The 22,561-nt window shown below is 36.3% G+C and overlaps 1 protein-coding gene across 1 annotated transcript; it reads right to left on the bottom strand.

Annotated features, from left to right (window-relative positions):
- Nucleotides 1-16,735: 16,735 nt before the first annotated feature.
- On the bottom strand, nt 16,736-19,555 carry LOC145619655 (uncharacterized). Its single transcript, XM_081674360.1, has 5 exons — nt 19,322-19,555; nt 18,273-19,202; nt 18,093-18,167; nt 17,301-17,544; nt 16,736-17,160 (listed from the first exon to the last, which is right to left on the bottom strand). Exons 1-5 carry the CDS (start codon nt 19,553-19,555, stop codon nt 16,736-16,738), a joined length of 1,908 nt encoding a protein of 635 aa, XP_081530486.1.
- Between the last annotated feature and the right edge of the window lie 3,006 nt (nt 19,556-22,561).

The following is a 22,561-nucleotide window of genomic DNA, read 5'->3' as shown; positions in this document are numbered from 1 at the left end:
AAATTAGGAATTCATGACAAAAACACGCGTAAATCAGTGTAATTAGTGTTTATATTTTCATGATTTTTTAACTTTTAACGATTTTCAAGGCTAAATTTAGTGCTTATATGTAGCCCTAAGGGCTATGTATAGCATTTCCCTATATTTAATCTTGTGAAAAATAAATGGATTATATTACCTCTAATTTACTTAATAATCTATAATCTATAATTAGTATTTAAAATTACAAACCAAAATTGACACATGTCATCATTCTTTCTCACCTTTCTTTATTCATTCTCTCTCCTTATGTTTTCTAAGAAATTCTCTCTTCATCTCCCCCTTTATTTCTCAATAACTTTTATATTTTGTAATCTTTATTTTAATTCAATAACAAATTAAATTTCCTAAACCTTCTCCTCTTCTCATTGTTCCATCTATCAATTCAATTTATTCACATTCATAATTCATTTCTTAAATTTATTCACAGTCAATTGACCCCTTATCTTCCCCCTCTTCTTATATAAATACAAATTTTCAATAAAGATTTTTTCACACTCATTAAGTTTCAAAAACTAAAAAATTAGAGAATCATCTCTCAAAATTCTATGTGAAATTTCTACAACAATGAGGATGATGATTGAAAAGGGAAATATTGAGGTGGCAAGAATACTATGTAAATTCCATAGGATGACATTGTTTGCATGTCATGGGGCTTTAATTTTGAAGATATTAAGCGCAATATAAGAGACATATATTGGTAAAGATCGACTAAAGAAGAATATCATGCCTTCACATTTGATGTAAAAATCGTAAAATTATAATAAGTGTTTGGTATTTACAAAGTAGTTTTTTATACAAATTGTTGATTAATATATCATGCGATAGAGATATGATTTTACGATTTTAAGCCATTTTTTCTACAACTATTAGTCTATTACCACTAATTCATAAAATATTATAATACGTCAAAAGACGATAAAATAAATTCATTCAAATAATTTGTAAAGGGTTTTTTTTTGGTGACAAGATAATTTGTAAAGTTTCAAATAAATTTATAACTTAAGCATACCCCGTGCGTAGAACGGGTCCAAAAGCTAGTTGAAATGAATATATAATATTATGTTAAACTTGAAACATTAATAATAGTTGGTTGAGATGATAAATGTATTACATATATGTATTGGAGGTTATGGGTTCAAATCTTGCTCAAAGCATATTTTGTTTTGTTAAGTGAAGTGGCTAGCTTAATTACATGGCGCATATACTTTGGATGATGATGTGGCATTGAGACACATCACACATACTTTGAAGAGTGCCACGTGGCACCGTTCCTTTAAAAAGAACGCCTTAAATATATAGTATAGATTTAAAAAGGAATAAATCCCTTAAAATACTATCACAAGTATAGTCCAACTGTCCACATTGAATAGATGATACTCAATAAGGGCTATTCAATGTCGGGTATCCGATCCGATCCGAAAATTCGGATATCCGAAATTTTAGGATCGGAGAAATTACGATCCAAATCCGATCCGAAATTTTCGGATATCCGAATTTTCGGATTGGATATCCGGATTTTCGGGTCGTATAGTCGGGTTTTCGGATCGGATCACCGGGTTTTCGGATTGGGTAGTTAAAATTCTCGGACGAATTTCGATCCGTATCCGATCTGAAAATCCGAAATTTTTTTCGGATATCCGATCCGAAATTTCCGAAACCTTAAAAACCAGATCGGATATCCGAAATATCGGATCAGATCATCGGATTTTTGGATCGGATAATTCGGATCGGATATTTTTTAACACCCCTATTACTCATGAAATATGGGGGAATAGCAATAAGTCTCGTGTAAGCCTGTAAGGCGGTATACATTAATTTTATTATAAGATGGTCAATTTAATGGTAACTATAACTATTTTTTATTAACTTTAACCCCTTAAGGTTAACTTTTGATTTGTCATTGGTTTGAATTTTATTTTAATGTGTAATTTCTTATAGATTCATGATTACATATTATAAAGATTGATATGATTAATCTAATACATTATAAGTTTTTTGTAAGATAAAATAATTTATTATAAAACATAAAAATTTTGTAGCATAAAGGGTAACTTTAAATATTTTTAAATGTACTTTAACATGTCTTACAAAAATTTAAGGTACATCAACATTTTCGAAGAATTTGTGGGGGAATAATACTGCACTAGTGAGTAGCTTGACAAATCTAATTCATATTTGAGTACTTCCTACGTCCCTAAATTACATTCCTATTTGGAAATTTACACGGGAATTAAGGAGGGAAAAATAAGATAAATAACAATAATTAGATAATGCAATGAGAAATACAAAGATAGATTAGTTATTACTCATGACAAGTCATCAATCCTTTGAAAAAAAAAACCAATCACATGCTCCTAATTTTAAAAATTTTAACCAATCATATTCATTGTAATTTGGTACAAGGATTATGAGTGAGATTAGGTAAGGATGAGTGAGAAAACATTAAATATAAAATAGAAAAAGAGAGTTGATTTACTAAAAATAGCCCTAGCCACCCTTCTCCCCTCCACTGTCAACATCGGCACCCCTAGCCGCACTCCCCCAACCTAAATTTACACTTGATCCACCCTAAATCCAGATTTCGCGGGTTGGTGGAAAAAAGAGAGTTTGATTTTGTTGGTTGAGATGAGGTGGGGAGGCGGTTTTGTTGGTGTAGCTAAGGAGTGGGTGATTTTGCTTCGTGAATTGGGCCAGGGAAGGGGAGGTTTCGTGGGTGGGGTTGGGGTAGTCAACTCCGGAAAATAGGGTTTGACTCTATTTTCCAGCATAAAGGTATGATTTTGCAAAAAAAATTGATTCAGGTGTGTCTTTGCAAAAAAAAGAAAAAAAAAATTATAAGGTGGTTTCGTGCAAAAAAAAAAATTGCTTATAAAAGGTAGTTTTTTTTACAAAATTTCCTATCTTAGCTTATTTGAACTTATTTGAGGTTACTTGAACTTATTATTTGAATAATTAGACCTTATTATTATTTATTTCAGTTGTAACTTAAATGTAGTTAACCCTTATCGACCATTATCAGAACTAATAGCTTTTCTAGACTTATTTGTCCTGAAATAAGAGCAAGATAGGATGAACATATATTACATGGCCTAAGTGCATTAATTTAGCTTTTGCTCTATTTTTGTAATAATTATGACCTTTTATATTATTATTGGATTAATCAAAATGCATATTTTTATAATAGAATATATGTTTTTTTATTATAAATTTTACTAATGAAAGGTTAAATATAATTGTCAATGCTGTGCATTAATGAATGTCATTCAAAGTCATGCGTCTATCTTAGGCCCTATTCACTTCACATAATTTTAAGTGAATTAAAATTATTTTTACTAAATTAAAATTATTTTAACTTAAATTATTTTTACTGAATTGTACTCCCTTCGTCCCTTAATAAAATGCTTCTTTTGAGCATTTATTCCTTATATAATAAAGAGAAAGAGGCATTGTATTAAAAGACATAGGGAGTACTTATTATCTATTATATTTTTTTAAAAAAAATTATTAATTTTTATTGAAATAAATTTATTTTTACTAAACTGAACTTATATTTAGAACTAAAATTATTTATTAAGGTAATCTGAACCAATCTTTAAAGAAAAACCCCAGGCAAAATCAGCTCGATTTAAATGACCCAATTTCCACTAACATTACTATTATATTAGTCAATGTCGAAATAAAAATTTACTCTGGTCAAGCTAAAGGCTTCTTACGGATCATAAGCATTAAGCAGTTACCCACTTGCCAACTGCAATTTAGCAAGTACGAGTATTAAACTAGCAACTGGAACTAGCAAGTAGCAACTGGCAATTGCTGTATTTAAAAAGTTATATTCAGTATAAATCTTATAAGAAGTAAACTTTAGTTATTTTACTTATTTATTTATTTATTTATTTTCTGAATAAACAACAGTTATATTTTTCCAAGAACACTGAACACTCTAAAGACAAAAGCTATATTCGGTATAATGAATAAAAATCTTACTTCAGTCTTTCAAAATTGCACACAAGAGCTTTTACGTTAGCCAAAATACTACTCATCAATAATCTACGGCATCTTATACATCATTCGTTTCTTTATAGTTGCAACACACACTTTATCACACTTTTAAAAAAAATGAACCTCACATGTTATAATACAAATGGAGTTTAAAAGGTTGTCAGGAGTATAATCAAATGGGTCATGTGCTTTAATTAAATGTAATAGTACAATTTTTACCATGAAAACCTTCCTTATATGGTGTATTGCAACTATTGTGACATTTTCATTTTAGAAAAGTGTTGCAACTGTAAAAAATGGAGGAAGTATTTATTAAGCCGTGTTTAGTCTACACTAAGTGTTACACACGAATCCAACAGAAGTATGTATAACAGTACATATTCAATATTACACAGTTACACACTAACGGATGATTTAATTTATATTTCGTATAAATTAATTAATAAAGCAAACGTAGTTAAAGTAATACATGAATAATGATAAAGGTATATTGTAGTTGTTTCTGGAAACAGAATTCTCCTCGGTTGCTCGGGTAATGATATCAAGATGTCCTATAGCTAGGTCCAATGAGTCCTAATTTCCCTCAGCTATGTCTTGCTGTCCGAGAGCTAGGCCTGCAAAAAAAGAGAGAAGGTTAAATGCCCCGGGGGTGTGACTCGGGAAAGCCCCTCCGATACTTAAGTCAGCGAATGTACCTCTATAGAGAGAAAGTAGAGAGAAAAAGAGTACTTTAGAGAGAGAAAGTAAAGAGAAAAGGTTAGAGAATTAGGAAAAAGTTACCAGCACAAACGATTAGAGAGCTATTTATAGATGTACTTTCAGGTGGCAGAAGTTGTACTTAATTGGACAGATTAGGGGTAAATCCGTACTTTGCTTTGACTAATGATGGGCTGAATCATGGAGGGGTACTTTCTTAATTCCAAGTCAATGAGCTTAAGACAATGGACTTGGCCCAAACAGGAGCAAATATTCAAAAACGAAGGGATATTGTTTTTAATAAAATTCAATTTATAAATATTTTTCTTATAAATAATTACACTTATAGTTTAATGCACACTCTAAACTAGAAAAATTTAGATCACACGGGATGAGATCTTCTAAATTCAAGTGAAGAGAATAAGTCCATAACCTAATCTGATCGAATTCGGATTGGAATATGCCTTAATAAAAAGGGAAGCTATATTGAAGATCGAGACATTAACGTAGTTAGCTTAGCTAAGTACCACCAAAAGTAATCATCCTATTCACGTAGAATGGGCTCATTAATTACTCCCAGCTGACTGCTGACCTCAATCAATCTAAATGTTCCCATACCCACTTGCCAAATGCTATTTATCAAGTAGCAACTGCCAACTTTATTTTATTATTATTAATATTATTATTTATACATTTATTTTTGAGTAAAACAACTGCCAACTTCTTTACTCCAACAAAATTCTTGTGTTTCTATAAATACACCCTTTCCTCTCATTTCTTTGTTTCAACTCATATCAATTAATATCCTTTCCAACAAACTCTTCCCTTCTTTCAACTAACCCAAAAACAAATTTAAGCTAAGTTGAAAGGCACAAAACACGCCTCTAAATACATTACTTGTTGTACTTATAAACACTGATTGTGAATACGAGCGATAATTAATCAAAAGTTACCCCGATATAAATAAAATGGTGTGTTTTTGCTTCCTAGTTGATCAACAACGCCAAGTAAGGAAGAGCAAACCGGCTGCCGGTACGTGTTCGCGGTGTGGTGGTGGTGCTAGTGTTGCTGATATGAAGACTGCTACTCGGTTCTGTCATATACCATTTTATTGGAAGTCTTGGCGAGCTATTATGTGTACCTTTTGTGGATCAATTCTCAAGTCTTACCATTGAAATTAAATTAGTTTTTTATATACAATTTTTCATGGGGATATTTTTCTCTTTTGTGTAAGAAGGATACTAAATATTATATACAAGTATACATGATAATACATTCTTTTGATGGCATATATATGTTCTCCCATTTTCTTTAATAGACTATAACAACAAAAATAAGGGAGAAAAGTCATAGCAAATTCCAATAATTAAGATTTGCTTTTTTTCGGTGGTAATGAATTTCTTTTTTATTAGTGTATTTATTTTTGTGTATTTTTTTTAGATTTTTATAATTTGATTGTCGCATTTTGGCAAAATCTTGAGTTGTTATGGTATTGTGTAGTTTTTTATTGCACGTTTTCTTAGTACTCTATAGTCAATACAACGGCTTTGATGTGGATGATGATGATAAAAGTGTAGAAATTAGAGGTGGAAACGACTCAAACAAGCGAGAATTCTAGTCTTTGTCCACATCTCTGTTTTTTATTATATAATTTAAACTTGGTTAAGGGTTAGTCGATCGGTCATAGGTTACTCGATGAGGGGTTACGGACTTACAGTATTATACTATTATTATATAATCTAGAGTTACTCAGTAGATCAGTATTATACTATTATTATATCAGTTTTAATAGGAAAAAATTACTTATTTTTCACAAATATCATAGAGAAAGATGATTGTGCAACGGAAGGTAAATAGAGAACACAAGAACAGGCTATTTTCATGGCATTAATGACATAATTAGATATATCTTTGATGCCTTACAGTGTGTTTGGATAATATTAAAGGAAGGAAAAGAAGGGGAGGGAGGAGAAGAGGAGGGGAGGGAAGGGAAGGGTAGGGTAGAGAAGAATGGTGAGTTTTAATTTCTCTCCAAATCTTTTCATTGTTGGAGAGATCATTTTCCTATAATTTAATCCCTCCATTTCTCTCCCCTCCAATTTCCTTACTTCCTCATTTGTTATCCAAATGAAAGATATCACATCTCTCCATTTCCCTCCCCTTCTTTTCCTTCCATTTCCTTCTGTCCAAAGTTCCAAACACACCATTAGCAGGTCTATATATATATATATATATACTAGTTTTAGCCGGTCTATATATATATACTAGTTTTATTCCCGTGCAAATGCACGGATTTATAATAATAAAACTTGAAAATAATAAAAATCAATTAAAATGGAGTTAATTTAAATGAAATGGTTTATATATAACATTTTTTTTATTTTTGAATTTGAATTCATATCATGTCTATCCTTAAAATTTTCTTGTTGGATACATTATTTAAAATATTTTATAAATTATTGTAAGTTTTTATTCATTAAATTTTTTTTATCATGTTATTTTTAAGGGAAAAAAAAGAAATTAAAAAAAAAAGGAAAATTTGTTAATAACTACCTCAGAAAGAGCTCCCTTGTTAATTACTACCCGTAAAAAAAAAGTTTCTAATTACTACCCCACATTCAACATAATTGCACCGATTACTACCCAAGTGTTATTTCCGGTGACTTAACTCAACATATGATGTCATAACCCAAGGGTAACCATATATTAACCCAACTAAAGTTAAATAAACCTAACCCACCCAAATTTTTTAAAAAGTTACCCCCAATTAATTACCCCCCACTTATTACCTCACCTAACTGGCAAAAAAAAAAAAAAGTTTATTTCTTTTTTTTCTTTTCCTGATCTGTTCTTCATCTTCTTCCTTAGCAAAACCCCATTAGAACCTAGAATTTCAGTTCGTTTGCGAAGCAAAACCGGTTAAATATCACAATATTTGCCCTAACTAACAAAGTAATCTGCTTGTGAACTTAGGTTGCAATTGAATTTTGCAAAAAATGCGGAAGAACAAATGAGTCACCATTGGAGGAATGAACAGAATGGCCCCTGCAATCGTTGGGTCCAAGTAAGTAAATTTACAGTTTTCATGTGATTACCACTATGAAAATCGTATTGCATGTATGAAATTGGTATGTAATTGTAATGCTTAGCCCTAATTTTGAAATGAATTTGAAGTGCTTAATTTAGAAAGTTGTTGCTTGTGGTGGTTTTGTGAATTTACTTGGTCGAGCAAGTTGCATACTCATCTTCAACCTAAACCAATTGATATTGAAGGTTAAATTCTGCTCAATTGTTCAATTGTGTAAAAAACCCAAATTTACACAACAAAAACCTAAAAAATTTGTTCAATTATCACAACATTAAGGGAAATAAATCATTTACCTGTTGCAAGCTGAACTGTGCGAATTACCAGGAGCATGAACACTTACGTGATTTACAGAGGAAAGGATGAGAGGATTTGGGTTGACAATGGTGAAAGATCCGTTGAGAAGTTCAATTGCTTCTCTCAATTGATTTTACATCAGCTGAGTGTTGGGGTAAATTTCTTAGTTAATTTGTGTTAATTAAGGGGTAATTAGGGGGTAAAAGGTTATAATTTGGGTGGGTTAGGTTTATTTAACTTTAGTTTGGTTAATATATGGTTACACTTGGGTTATGACATCATATGTTGAGTTAAGTCACCGGAAATAACACTTGGGTAGTAATCGGTGCAATTATGTTGAATGTGGGGTAGTAATTAGAAACCTTTTTTTTTACGGGTAGTAATTAACAAGTGAGCTCTTTCTGAGGTAGTAATTAACAAATGACACAAAAAAAAAGCTAAAAAATATTTGACCGGGAAAATTTTTGTTGTGAATGTGACATGTGTATTTAAGGGATAACTCTGGTGATTAATTTAGTATATAGTATAGATAGATGTTGATGCTTAATTGAATATGGTTGTGAATGACAATATAAACTTCAAATCCTTTGCTGTCAACTATGATATAATATAATTATGAATTATATAAGAGTTGGCTAAGAAGTGATGCAAAGCATAGGCAACAATGTATTATTCTACCTCCGTTACATATTATTTACAACAATAGATTAGACATTTTTTCTCTCTACTTTACGTCAAATCAATGCAAATAATATGTAACGGTGGTAGTAGAAAAAAATTGAAAAGCAATAGAGATGATTAACACGAGAAATTTATGTGGTTCGGTTAATGTTACCGATTCCACAAGGAAAATAATATTAGCGCATCCACATATATTTGTACGATCAGCACTTAAAGATGCTAAAAAAAATGATGGAAGATGCTCCGATTCTCCGAATACATATATAAATACTTCGTGTCATTTTACAAAATTGAAATGTGTCAGCCATCACAATCTTAAATCGAACATTTCTTCTTGAAACTCTAAACCAAATCCAAATAAAAATCTAATCGGCAAAGACGTAATTGATTCAAACCTATGTATATGTTGAGCAAGGCTTATTACATATGACAATTGACAAAGTTTAGTGGAATTTCTTACTTTAGGCCCTTAGTGTGTGTGTAGTGAATCGTATAGTGTATCTAAACAATGTATTTTAAAATTTTCTTAAGAGATAAACCTCAATCAATTTAAGCTCAAATTTATGACCTATTGACGTTTGACAACGGGATTCTCTTTCTTCCTATTCTGTTATATCCGGATCTTATATATATATATATATATAAATATATATATATATATATATATATATATATATATATATATCATTTCCCAATTTTACAAAATTACATGCCATGTAGTTATACTAAACCTTAATGGTCTCATTATAAAGTTTTAGAATATGTCTTGAATTAGCGACCAATTAGAAACACAACCAGAGTCTTCATTGTACTTGATCATATACCATACTGCTATTCCGCGATGCATAATACATGAAACATGACGGTGTTACTCATAGTACATGACCATGTAGTTGGGCGCACAACTCTATTTAGTGCAATTCTCTGTTTTTGGAAAAATTGATAGGAACAACCCCAACTATGCTCGAATCATACATAATAATCTCAACTTTCGTTAATTTTTTAGTAATTCGAACTTTAATATGAATTTGCTACAAATGGTCCTCAGGTGACCAGTAACCTTTTGAATAGGTAATTTTTTTTAAAAAAGTTCAATGTACACTTGTCATCTGATTGGACAAAATTAAGTTTAGGTTTAATTTCAATTTTTAGTTATATTATCGGTTTGATATTGTAATTAATTAACTTTAAAAAATGTAATTAATTAACTGGAAAAAAAGCCCACTAATCCAACCACCGCCGCCCTCAGCTAACCCCAACCATTGACCGTCAATGCCTAGCTGGCCCATTCCCCCATCCCGGTGACTAATTTCCCCCCCCCCCCCGGCGAAGCCACCCCGCCACTCTCCCCTTTCCGTTTTATTTTTAAGGTTGTTTTGGGTTGTTTAATTCGGTAGGGTTTATGGTTTTGGGGGACGACAAATATGGGAGGGGGTTGTTTTGTGGAGGGAGGGGCGTTTATGCGGTGGATCGAGGATAGGGGATAAGGGTGGCGCAGGTGGGGAATTTTGGGAAGGAGAAGCAGCGAACTACTAAGGTTGTTCATGGGAAGGGGCCGGGAAAGGGGTGAAGTGAGCTTTGCCGACGAGGGAGGAGGAAATGAGTCAGCGGGGGAAGGGGGGAAATTCACCGGCGGGATCAACTGACTGAGGAGTGGGCCAGTTAGGCGCCGACAATTGAGGTCGGGGTCAGGCGTTGGCTGGTGGAGGTTTTTTTTTTTTTTTCTTCTTAAAGGTTTTTAGTTATATTTTTTTACTTTTTAGTTAATTATTTTAATTTTTTTAATTAATCATATCCTAACACGTGTCTAATGACTTGTTATAACAAGTTTTATAACCGGTTGGGACCATTAGAAGCAAATTACTATTGAAGTTCGGATTATTAAAAATAAACGAAAGGGATTATTTTAAGAGAATCGAGCAAAGTTAGGATTATTCATGTCAATTTTTCCTTATGTTTTTGTTCTAGGGAGTACTATATGAACAAGCCACAAGGGGGTCAAGTTCAAAGGTAAAGGTGGAGCATTGTATGTAGGGGTGTAAATGAGTCGATACGTTCGTGAACTACTCGCGAATAAGCTCGGTCAAAGCATGATCAAAACTCGTTTGTTAAGGTGACAACCAAGCTTGAACAAAAATCTTAAGCTCGTGAAATAGATGAACAAAGCTCCAACAACATAATGTATGTTCGACTCGATAATGTTCATGAACAGCTTATTTAAGTCAATTTATAAACTTTTTCACGCCCAATTAAAGTTTGAAAAAAATTATATATCTTTTATACATACATATTTATATGTACAAAGTACTAATTATTTCATTATGTTAAAACATGAAAACTCTGTCATTATCTTAATCTATAGAAAGAATATAAACATCTTATATAAAATTAAATAGATGTGTTAAAATTTGAAAGAAACCATTATCAATGATAAATTAAGGCTCATTTATGTGATCAAGCCCAATTTAGATCCGTTCAAGCTCGAACTAAAACTCGAAATGCATACGAGTACGTTCGTGAGCAAAGCTCGAACAAGTCAATTTTTTAACTGTTGGGTTACGTGATGTCCAACACCACGCGAAAGGAAACCCGCCCAAAATCCGTACATGAATTAAGAGACTAAGCATGCATAAAAAAAACCACAATCACATAATTAACAAGAAGGGAGAGAAAGAATCATTGCCCTTGAAGCGTGATTCTCTCAACCGTTGAGCTCGAACTTGGAAGCCTTGAGTTCCGCAAGCGCACGAACCTCCGACGTCTCGCTATCGAATCGAGCCGGCTCGTACACCGAAGCTTAGTTGGGGCTAAACCAAAATCTACATAGAGTATAAGAACCAAGGTAGGGGTTTCCTTTGTTTGGAGATCCCTTCAAGTTCACCAACTCAATTGCACTTTCCCCATGCCAAATGATTAGTATTTATAGGGAAAGGTGCCCTTGAAATCCCATCATCTTCCAATGTGGGATAGTTGGTAAAAAGGAAAAATATAATTTGATTTAAGGAAATTTTAGATTTTAACATCTCACAAAAACCCGAAAATGGTTTGTAACACCCCATAAAAATAATTTATTTTAATACCCGACAAATTTCCATAAAATGGATATTACCACCACTTAACGGATTCCTAAAAGTGGGCCCGTAAAGCCAGTTGTCGCTTTATTATTGGCCAAAAAAAGAAAAAAAATAAGAAAAAAGAAAAATAAAATATAAAAAACCTAAAACTACCCCAGCCACCCCAGCCCCACCATCGCGCCACCACCGCCCTCCCCCTACCCACCACTGCCCTCCCCGAACCCACTACCGGCGGTGCGTCTACTCCCCCTCCCTCTCTTAACCCACCTGAACGCCCCTTCCCTTTCACGCAATCACAATCGGCCCCAAAAACCACCAAACCCATAACCTTCAACGGCCACGAATCCCCGAAACCAGCCACGATTACGGCCACAAGTTGTCGAAATCGGCTGATTAAGGCCACTCAGCCCCAAAACCGATCGATTTTGGCCATTTGTGGCCGGATTTGTGGCCGTTTTTGGGAAGGAGGGTTTTGGATTTGGTGATTTTTGGAGGGAAACGGTTGCGGGAAAAGGAGGGGGAGGGTTCTGGTGGCTTAGGGGTGCGAATGCCTCGCTGGTGGTGGGTTCGGGGAGGGCAGTGGTGGGTTGGGGGGGAGGGCGGTGGTGGCTGGGATAGTTTTAGTTTTTTATTGTTTTAAAAAAATTTTATTTTCTTTTTTTAAAAAAATAAAATGGTGACATGTGTCACCGTGGACCACACTTAACAGCCTAAATGGAATCCATTAAGTGGTGGTAATACCCATTTTTTGTAAGTTTGTCTGGTGTTAAAATCATTTTTTTTTTGGGGTTTTAAAAACCATTTTTGGATTTTTGTAAAATTTCCTTAATTTAATTCTAAAAGCAAATTAAAAGGCCAAATGAATCACCAGACAAAAGTGGCAAGAGGAGAGTAAGCATGCCTCGCACGCATGCGGGCCGCTGTTGCTGGGCGTTGCTATGCGCCAACGAGGCCTAGCTAGCCTTGGCAGGCTACTAGTCTTGCCGGTGCACTATGCGCACATGGCTAGCATGCCTTGATGCCACGCCACGCGTGCTTGGCCCTTATTAGCCAACCTTGCCCGCAAGGCATGGTCGGCCATGCGATGCATGCTGAGCTTGCGGCCGAGCCTTGCTTCGCGACAAGGGCTTCGGCTAGCTGTGCTAGCCTACCTACCCTTCGATTAGCTGGGCCATTTCGAGGCTAGGATTTTTCCATGTGATGACTTGTTGTTTGGTTGATTTTTCCGTCTCGTCGATTCCTAAATTTGACTCGATTTACGACGCTCGGCTTCGACGCTCTGAGCTCGAAATCCGACGTCTTTGTTCATAAAAACTCTATTGACTTATTCAATCCTTCGGATTAATTTGTCGTGTCAATTTGGTTACACAATTAAGTATGACCCGAAAGGTTCAGTCAAGATTAAGCACTGATCGGAAGCAGCCTCCAACTAGGTATTCCGTTCACTTGACCTTACTAAATGATAAGATTCTTAATTAATTACGAACCCTCTATCGGAATAATACACATGTTTAAAGGAAGCCATTCCTTTCCATTAATGAGCCCAACTCGAACAAGATTTTTAAAAGCTTGTTAAAGCTCTAGATACTTCAAGCACGAAGAGTTCTTATGAATCTTACCTCGAACAGACTAAAATTCGGCTCGTCCCGGATCGTTTGTAGCCCTAATTGTATATTTGTAGGGGTTAAGAAATATTTTTAAAATGTGTTAAACGAGAGACCATAATTATGTGTTACAAAAATACGCGCTGCTGTTACATTGCCAGTTTGTGGTAGTGTTAAGAAACATGTTGACTGTTGAGCAATAAATACTCTAGATTAGAGTGATTGAGACTTATCAAACAATCCCAAGAATCTAAATACAATTGTACTAGCTAGGATGCAACTAGGAATGGCAACGGATCGGATTCGGGTCGGATTTGGCTAAATCCGAATCCGATCCGTTTAGTAAACGGACCCTGGATTCGGATCCGAATCCGAGTCTGAATCCGAAAAGTCCGAGTCCGAATCCGATCCGACTCGTAATTTTCGGATTCGAATCCGGTCCGTTTATACGGACCTCCGAAATGATCCGATTAATTTTTTTATTTTGTAATGTCATATGCCTATAATTGCTTGTATTGTCATACCAAGGTAAGTATAATTATAACATATTTAAATAATGTACTAAGGTACATAACAAAATTTTGCTACAAACAAGCAAACAATTGTCCCAAGTTATAAAACATATGCTTATAGTCTCGGATTCGGACTCGGATCGGACTCCATCGGACTTTGCGTAGGGTCCAAGTCCGATCCGCCTCCTATTCGGATTCGGATCTATTTTAATGAATTCGGATTCGGACTAATTTTAAACGGATTCGAATCGAATTTTTTTCTTCGGATCGGATCGGATTCGAATCGAACTCGGATTAAATTGCCATCCCTAGATGCAACTCATGCAAGTAGCCAAAACCAAGTAAAATCACACAAGATTGTCTAAGTCAAAATCATGGAGGCAGATCTGTACACTACAATTATTCAACCTGTACAAAGATACGAGTGAAATTATATTTGTACAGTAGGTTCACTAGGCCTTCGCCACGTCGCAACACAATTGAATTCAACAATCCTTTTTATCAGTTTTCAGATATAATATTTTATAGTTTTATGATTTGCAACACTGATTACATATTCACCAAGTCACCAATAACATAGCCGCCCTCCCTTTGACTTTATACACGAAGTTGATGAATTATATTGGATTTCTTACTCATCTCTTATCTGTTATCTCCTTCCCATTCTTTGCACATTAAATGTTCTACATTCATATGAATATGATATGGTACAATTTCATTAACATCAAAGAAAATGAACCAATAAGAGAAGCCATCTAGATTGAGCATTGAATGAAAAAGGAAAGCTAAGTGTATTTGACTTTTATTATTGGCAAAAGTCAATACGGTGGTCTTGTGCCAAGTGGTGTGTGGGAGTTGCGAATTCACACATGCCAACTACCTTAAGCAATGTTTTCAGCATGGGCATGCTAACTACAATAAATACTTTTATTCGAAAGAAGAATGAGGTCATTCGACTAACACTTAAGAATGTCAAAAATGTGAATCCTTGATTTGTGTATTGAGTGTTAAGGTATATATATACAACCTATGTTAGGCTTAAACATATGCCCAATAGTTAACTAAATACATAGAGTAATATGTGGCTTAACACCCCCCCTCAAGTTGGAGCATGCAAATCACAAATGCCCAACTTGCCTAGTAATTACAAAAATTGTCGTTTGCCCAAAGCCTTCGTAAAGATATCCGCAAGTTGTTCCGTCGTCCGAACATGAGCAATTTTAATAGTACCATCCTGAATTGCATCACGAATATAATTATAGTCGACATCAATATGTTTAGTACGCTCATGAAACACCGGTTTTTGTGCGATATACAAAGCCGACTAACTATCACAAAATAGACTCATCGCCCGTGGGTGAGCCACACCAAGACTACCAAGAAGAGCCTTCAACCACTTCAACTCATCGGTAACGGAGGACATAGAATGGAACTCTTCCTCTGCGGAAGACTTAGCAACCGTATGCTGTTTCTTGGTTTTCCAAGAAATCGGAGAACCACCAAAAAAACTAACCAACCTGTTATGGAACTCCTTGTCAAAGGACAACTAACCCAATCCGAATCGCACCAACTTGTCAAATGCAAATCACAATCTGAACCTAAAAGAATACCCTGGCCAGGCAACCCTTCAAGTATCGAACAGCACGAAGAGCAGCATCCCAATGCTCCTGTCGAGGTTGGTGCATAAATTGAGCCAAAATGTGAACTGTGTAAGCCAAATCAGGATGAGTGAAAGACAAATAAATCAAATGGCCTACAAGCCGTCTATACTGCTCGGGATCATCAAGAAAGGCACCCTGTGACTGAGCCAGAGAATGATTTTGCTCAATCGGAAATCCGGCCGGTTTGGCACCTAATAAACCTGCTTCCGCAATAATGTCAAGAGTATACTTGCGTTAACATTGAAAAATCCCCTCGGGACTCCTAACAACTTCAATGCCAAGAAAATACTTCAACACACCCAAATCTTTCATATGAAAACAATCACACAGATAAGATTTAAAAGAAGTAATTGCAGAAAAAGAATTGCCTGAGATCAACAGGTCATCAACATACACCAGAACACTGAGTTGTATATTCCCTTGTTGCAGAGTAAAAAGGGAATAATCAGAGTATGACTGTTTAAAACCGTACCTTTTGAGAGAGGCAGTCAATTTAGCAAACCAACACCGCGGTGCTTGCCGAAGGCCATACAACGATTTCTGTAACCGACACACCATTCCTGGTTTGCTACCATGAAATCCGGGAGGAGGCTTCATATATACTTCTTCATCAAGATCACCGTGCAGAAATGCGTTATGGACATCCATCTGATGTAGTTCCCAATTTTTCGCTGCTGCGACGGCTAAGAATGCACGCACCGTTACCATTTTGGCCACCGGAGCAAACGTTTTTTTGTAATAAATGCTTTCCACTTGGTGATTACCGAATATAACCAAACGAGCTTTTAACCTCTCAACCAAGCCATCAGAATTATATTTGATTTTATAAACCCACCGACACCCGAGAGCTTTCTTTCCCGGTGGTAGTGTTTCCATGACCCAAGTCTGATTATCCTCTAAGGCAGTGATTTCTTTTTGCATTGCTTCTCTCCACCCCGCATCTATCATTGCTTCCTTGAAGTTACAAGGTTCATTTCCTGCTAACACAGCTGCAAGAAAAGTACGGTGTCGCATGGAAAATTTTTCACAATTAATAAAGTGTGCTATAGGATAGGGAGTACCTGAGGAGCATGGAGAAGTTGAACTAGGAGGACTCGTTGCCTTGCACAGTATGTGCGACGTAGTCTTTATTCCAACCCGGGGGATGTCGTTCACGAATACCACGTCCAAGCTCAACATGAGCAGTGTCCTCATTACCCACAACACCACTAGCCATAAGTGGGCCACCAGCAGCCACACCACTGCTCAAAAGGGGACTGCCTGCAGCCGCGTCACTACCTGGTTGAAGGCTGCCAGTAGCAGCAGCAGTTGAGTCCGCAGGTGGGCTGCGGCTACTGCTGTCTATTGCAGTGTACACGCTGCCAGTGGCAGCAGCAGTTTGCTCCACAGGTGGGCTGCTGCTGCTGCTGTTTTCCGCAAGGGGGTTGCGGTGTATGCTGCCAGCAACATCCCCTTGCTCGTCCACCCTAGTAGCAGCTTCACTTGCCTCTAAAACCATCTCTAAATCATCTAAAAATTTGAGATCAACCCCCGACACACCATCATTCAAAACAGTGGCAGCCACATTATTATCGGAGGTCACATTCAAGGTTTTGTCAACGGAAATTCATTCTAAAAAAATTTCACATCACGTGACACGAATATGTCACCCGTCTCAAGATCATAGAGTTTCCAACCCTTTCTACCATGGGGATAGCCAACAAAAACACACTTCCGACTCCTTGGAGCAAATTTGTCGCCTTTAGCTTTCTGATTATGAGCAAAGCAAAGAGAACCAAAAACCCGTAACTCATCAAAACTAGGTTCTTTCCCAAACAAAACCTCATATGGTGTCTTATTTTGCAACAAACGAGAAGGAGACACACTCACCCCAAAAACCAATAGGTAAATATCCTTGGAACATCAAAGCACGCCCCACATTCAATATATGTTGATGTTTTCTCTCAACTCGACCATTTTGTTGAGTTGTGCCAACACAAGAAGTTTGAAAAATTATGCCATGTTCATTGAAATATGGAAGCATACAATTGAATTCAGTTCCATTATCACTCCTCAACAATTTTACGGTTGTTTAGCAAAGAAGGATAAAAATGCGGAATAAACTTCAGTTTTTGAATTCAACAAATAAACCCAAATACCTCTTGAAAAATTATCAACTAAAGTAAAAAAGTAATGTGCACAACAACTAGAAGGAGTTTTGTACGATCCCCAAAAATCACAATGAATCAATTCAAAAATACGACTGGCTTTGCTATCACAATTAGGAAAAATATCCCTAGATTGTTTAGCTTGAGGACACACATCAGAAACTTTATTTAAAAATTTCTTATCACTACTATTACGAACAGGAGGAACTAACTTAACAACTCTATCCGACGGATGCCCAAGTCTTCTATGCCGTAGCTCGAAATCGGATAATCAGGAACTTGTACCGCACATACTGTAGGAATTCGCCGAAAATAATAGAGTGCGTCCTTCCGTTCACCGGCTCCAATCAAGCTCCTCGAATGTTGGTCCTGTATAACACACAAAGTATTAGTTAAACGAACAAAACAATGAGAATCATCAATCATTTTAGACACCGAAATCAAATTGCATTGTAATTGAGGAACAAATAAAACATGCTCCAATATTAAGTCATCGGTCAAACAAGCACGCCCCTCCTTCAAAGCCACTGCTTGTTGACCATTTGGAAGACCCACAGGACACCGTGAGATCAAAGACACATCCATTAAGCAACATTTATTCCCGGTCACATGATGAGACGCCCCCGTATCAATAATCCAAGAAGAGGACAATAACTCACCTTGCATACGTTCTTGGGTATGGTTATTAACCATATTCAGCAGGACCCGAACATCCTCGGGTTTGAGGTCTGCCAAGGACACACTGTCCGTACCAGCCTGTGAAGACCCGGTTACTACATTAGCACGGACAGCAGGGGAAACAAAGCCACCAACAGCAGGTGTCGGCACAGTAGCAAAGGCCTTCGAAGACTGCCTTGAGGAACCAGCAACCCCTTTCCCGGAGTTGCGCTTTAATTCATACCACCATTTGGGGTAACCATGAAGGTCAAAACATCCTTCATTGTCATGGCCTGATTTTTTGCAATGAGTACAGTACAGCTTTGATTCATCGCGGCGATCAAAACCCCCCTTTGAACGAGCAGGGGGAACGGCAAAAACATGTGCCTCCTTCACTTGATTTTTCTCGGCTCTCCCTTTTGCAACTCCACGAGATTCCTCCTCCCGGAGGAAGGCTTGGTAGGCGCGATTCAAGTCAGCCATGGGTTTCTGAGACAATAAATTTGTCCTGACCAACACATATAAATCATCATCTATACCAATTAAAAATTGGTGCAGCACCTCTTCATCTCTATCTAGCGCATATTTGCCGGCAACGTCACATGTACACTGACCACATACGCTTCCATGGGGAGGTTTAAGTCGCGTGAGTTCGTCAAACAGCCTTGTTAATTTGGTATAATACTCTTCAACAGACATGCCCTTGGTTTTTTGCAATCTGTGATCCTCAACCTTAGTTGCTGCAACCTAGGGCCATTAGAGACACAAAACAAGTTCTCTAAATAGTCCCACAGCTTTTTGGCCTCATCAAAATAGGGTATACTTGCTGCAAGTTTTGGGTCCATAGACCGTAAAATCCAAGAAACCATCATTGAGTTTATAGTCTCCCAATCAAGCAATTTCTTTTTCTCATTTGGCTTTGTGATTGTGCCATCAACAAAAACGAATTTGCGACGAGATCGTAAGGACAAAGTGATTGCCCTAGACCATGAAAGATAGTTATCATTCTTCAATATTATGTGAGTAATCAAATTTCCAGGTTGATCTCCCACGCCTAGGTAAAACGGAGAAGAGGAATCAAGCTTTCCTTCGTCACCCATGGTTGAACTTTGATCGATAAAAGAGGGAAAAAAATTTTAGTGTTTAGGGTTTACTTAGGCTTGATACCATGTCAAGAATGTGAATCCTTGATTTGTGTATTGAGTGTAAAGGTATATATATACAACCTATGTTAGGCTTAAACATAAGCCCAATAGTTACTAAATACATAGAGTAATACGTGGCTTAACAAAGAACTACTCCTAGTTGTCTACTAGTTTACTAGGGCTAGGGGAATTTTAATATTTGGTCCTTAAAAATTAACAAATATGGGATGGTATATTGTTGTTTAAGAAATTCTTGTGTGTGGCTGACCACATCGTGTGGCCAATCATTATTGGGATTACTTCGTTAGGGTAATAGGGGTTACTTGGTCAATGTTAAAGAGGTTACTTGGTCAGTGCTATAGGGGTTAAGTGGTCAATATTATAGGGGTTACTTTAAGTGGCCACACAGTGTGACCAGCCACACACAAGATATGCTATTACTATTTTCTTTTAAAAAATAAAATCAAACTGAGAGATTTGTCTTATATTGTCTTGATCCAAGGTCGTTAGAGATGTTAGTGAAAGCAGTCAAATAAGAGACCCGTCTCCATTTTCGCCCAAGCCTAGATTTTTTGCAGGTGGTGAAGCGAGGATAAGGATGAAAATCATACCCTCCCTAGGTGGTGGAAAAAAAATGCATATTTTATCCTTCTCATCCATTTCGTTTTGAGAAAATTCTCATCAAATCTCAACCCTATATGTATAACGTTACTTTTTCTTCAACCATACTTGTGAAGTTGTAGCAGGTATTTCATCATCACCTATATAAAAATCATCACACTAAAGTTGTGTGCTTTAAAAATGGAGTTAACATTTATTAAGTACTTTTGTTAACTCTCATTAAAAACTTATGTTACATGGAATGAAAAAAACATGATTAATGTTTATAAATACGAAAAATAATCTCAAGTGTTGTCAAAAAGTCCAATATTACATTTTAGTTGTAGCTATTAATTTTATTAATTTTAGATTCTCTCTCCTCCAATTTACCTTACCAACCCCGCTACCTCTATATTTTATTACTTTCTCCAATTTCTCCTAACACTCCGCGCATGGAGAAATGGGATTAACCCTTGTCGCATAGCTCCTATATGTTTAGAAACATATAGGATGGCAATGCTGTGATTATTGTGAAGTTGGTGTAAAGAAGTGGGCCCAATACTGCCAACATGTATGCTTACATGTATAACGGAGCTAATCTTAGAACGGGAAACGAAATAATGAGCGGGAAAAACAATAGGCAAGAAATAATTTCCTCAGTTTGTTTGTTTTTTTTTTTTTTTTTTTTTTTACTTTTTCTGGTTTTGTTCGAATAATTCAGAAAAGGGGGTGGAGTCAATTGAGGAAGGTGAAACCAGTATTGAATTCGCACGTTGATGAAGTTGAAGTTGATTTGGCGGCGAACAATTAATTTTATACTCTAATTGAGAAGATGCGAAATCGTTTAGTGGATATATTGGGTGTCGTTTTAGCTGAACCCATGCATGAGGAAGGTGGTCAGGGCTGCGCGAGAGAGCTACGGTTTGATACTGAAAATGTGAGTATTTGTAATTGCTGTTGACTATCTTTGTCATACGCTGTTAATTATCAATTGAATGAACGAATTTGTCGTTAGGGTTTGTCGTGTGTTCATATTGTTGGTGGATCTGTTGTTAAAGAGTAATGGGTGTATAATTCTGGTCATTGTGTGTTGAATGTAGCAGTATTAATGTAACGAATTGCTGTTAATATGATGAATTCGTATAATTAATTATGGTAATTTGAAAGTTATTGGTTTTGATAAAAATATTGGATATGGGAGCTGCTTCTGTGTATTTATACGGGCTTGAAATATCAAACACAGTAGAATTGGTTCATGATCTGGTATGTTATAGTTACAATCTGATTCATATGCTTAATATCAAAGACTGTAGAATTGATTTTGTGATTTTGTTTGTTAATGATGGTATGTGCAATAATATGTGATCAGTGTAGTCGATTTGTCAATGTGTATTTATGTATAGTTTGGATTATTGATATGTAGGGTGTATGTGTTGGACTTGACTTTGAAGATTATGAAGAAGAAGGTGTTGTTGGTATAGGAGTTGAGCGGGAATTGAGCAGTAGTGATGAAGAAGGTGAAGGAGTATTTGAGTATGTAGATGAGGTTGAGAGCGAGGGAGATGCTCAGGGATTAGACCACGACGAGTTTGAAGAAGAAGAAGAGGTTGTAAGGGATGTAGGTGCAAGTGGATCAGGGTTTACAACTCCCAAAAGGACGGGGATGGTTCAGACTGTTTTTGGGGAGGAGGAGGAGGAAATACCACCCCCTGCGGTGGGCATGGTATTTGGAAGTTGGGAAGAGGTAGATACCTATTTTTGGAGATATGGTAGACAAAGGGGGCTTGGTATTGTTAGGGCAGCAGCTGGGTGGGGGAAGGTGAAGAAGGAATTGGGAGAAGGAAGGTGTTGTAAGTAGAAAAGGAATGCAAAGTGGACATGTGAGTGCTACGGGAAACCTTTAAGGAAGCGTAAAGTAGATATGTTAAAGGAAGGTTTGGCACATGATGAGGAAACAGTTGTGAAGCGGAAATCCAAAAAATGTGGTTGTCCAGTTGAGATATATGCTAGTGTGAATGAGGATGGGAACTGGGTAATTAGAAAGCATAATTTGGAGCATGATGGTCATATTGTTACACCTAGAAAAGCGAAGGATGTATCGATCTTTCGGAAGCATGAGTTGCTGGAGAAGAACAATCACTTGGTGAAGCAGGTTCAAAATGCAAACAAGTCTAGGATTAAAACATCCCAGATGTATAGTTCTTTTGCACGTGAACGCAATGGAGTACCTCTCTCTTCAGGATGCTCTAGCATAGCATCAACTTTCTGCTGAATCTCAGCAGTGAAGCCCTCATCAGCTGCAGCTTCGGCTGCCTTTTCAGTAGCAGCCACCTCTTAAGCTTTGCCAGCAGAGACCTTAGC

This window comes from Chenopodium album, chromosome 27 (assembly GCF_948465745.1).
Source record: "Chenopodium album chromosome 27, dcCheAlbu1.1, whole genome shotgun sequence".
NCBI classification, from domain to species: Eukaryota; Viridiplantae; Streptophyta; class Magnoliopsida; order Caryophyllales; family Amaranthaceae; genus Chenopodium; species Chenopodium album.
The sequence above is the reverse complement of the archived record's forward strand: the minus strand, read 5'-3'. Positions and strand labels throughout refer to the sequence as shown.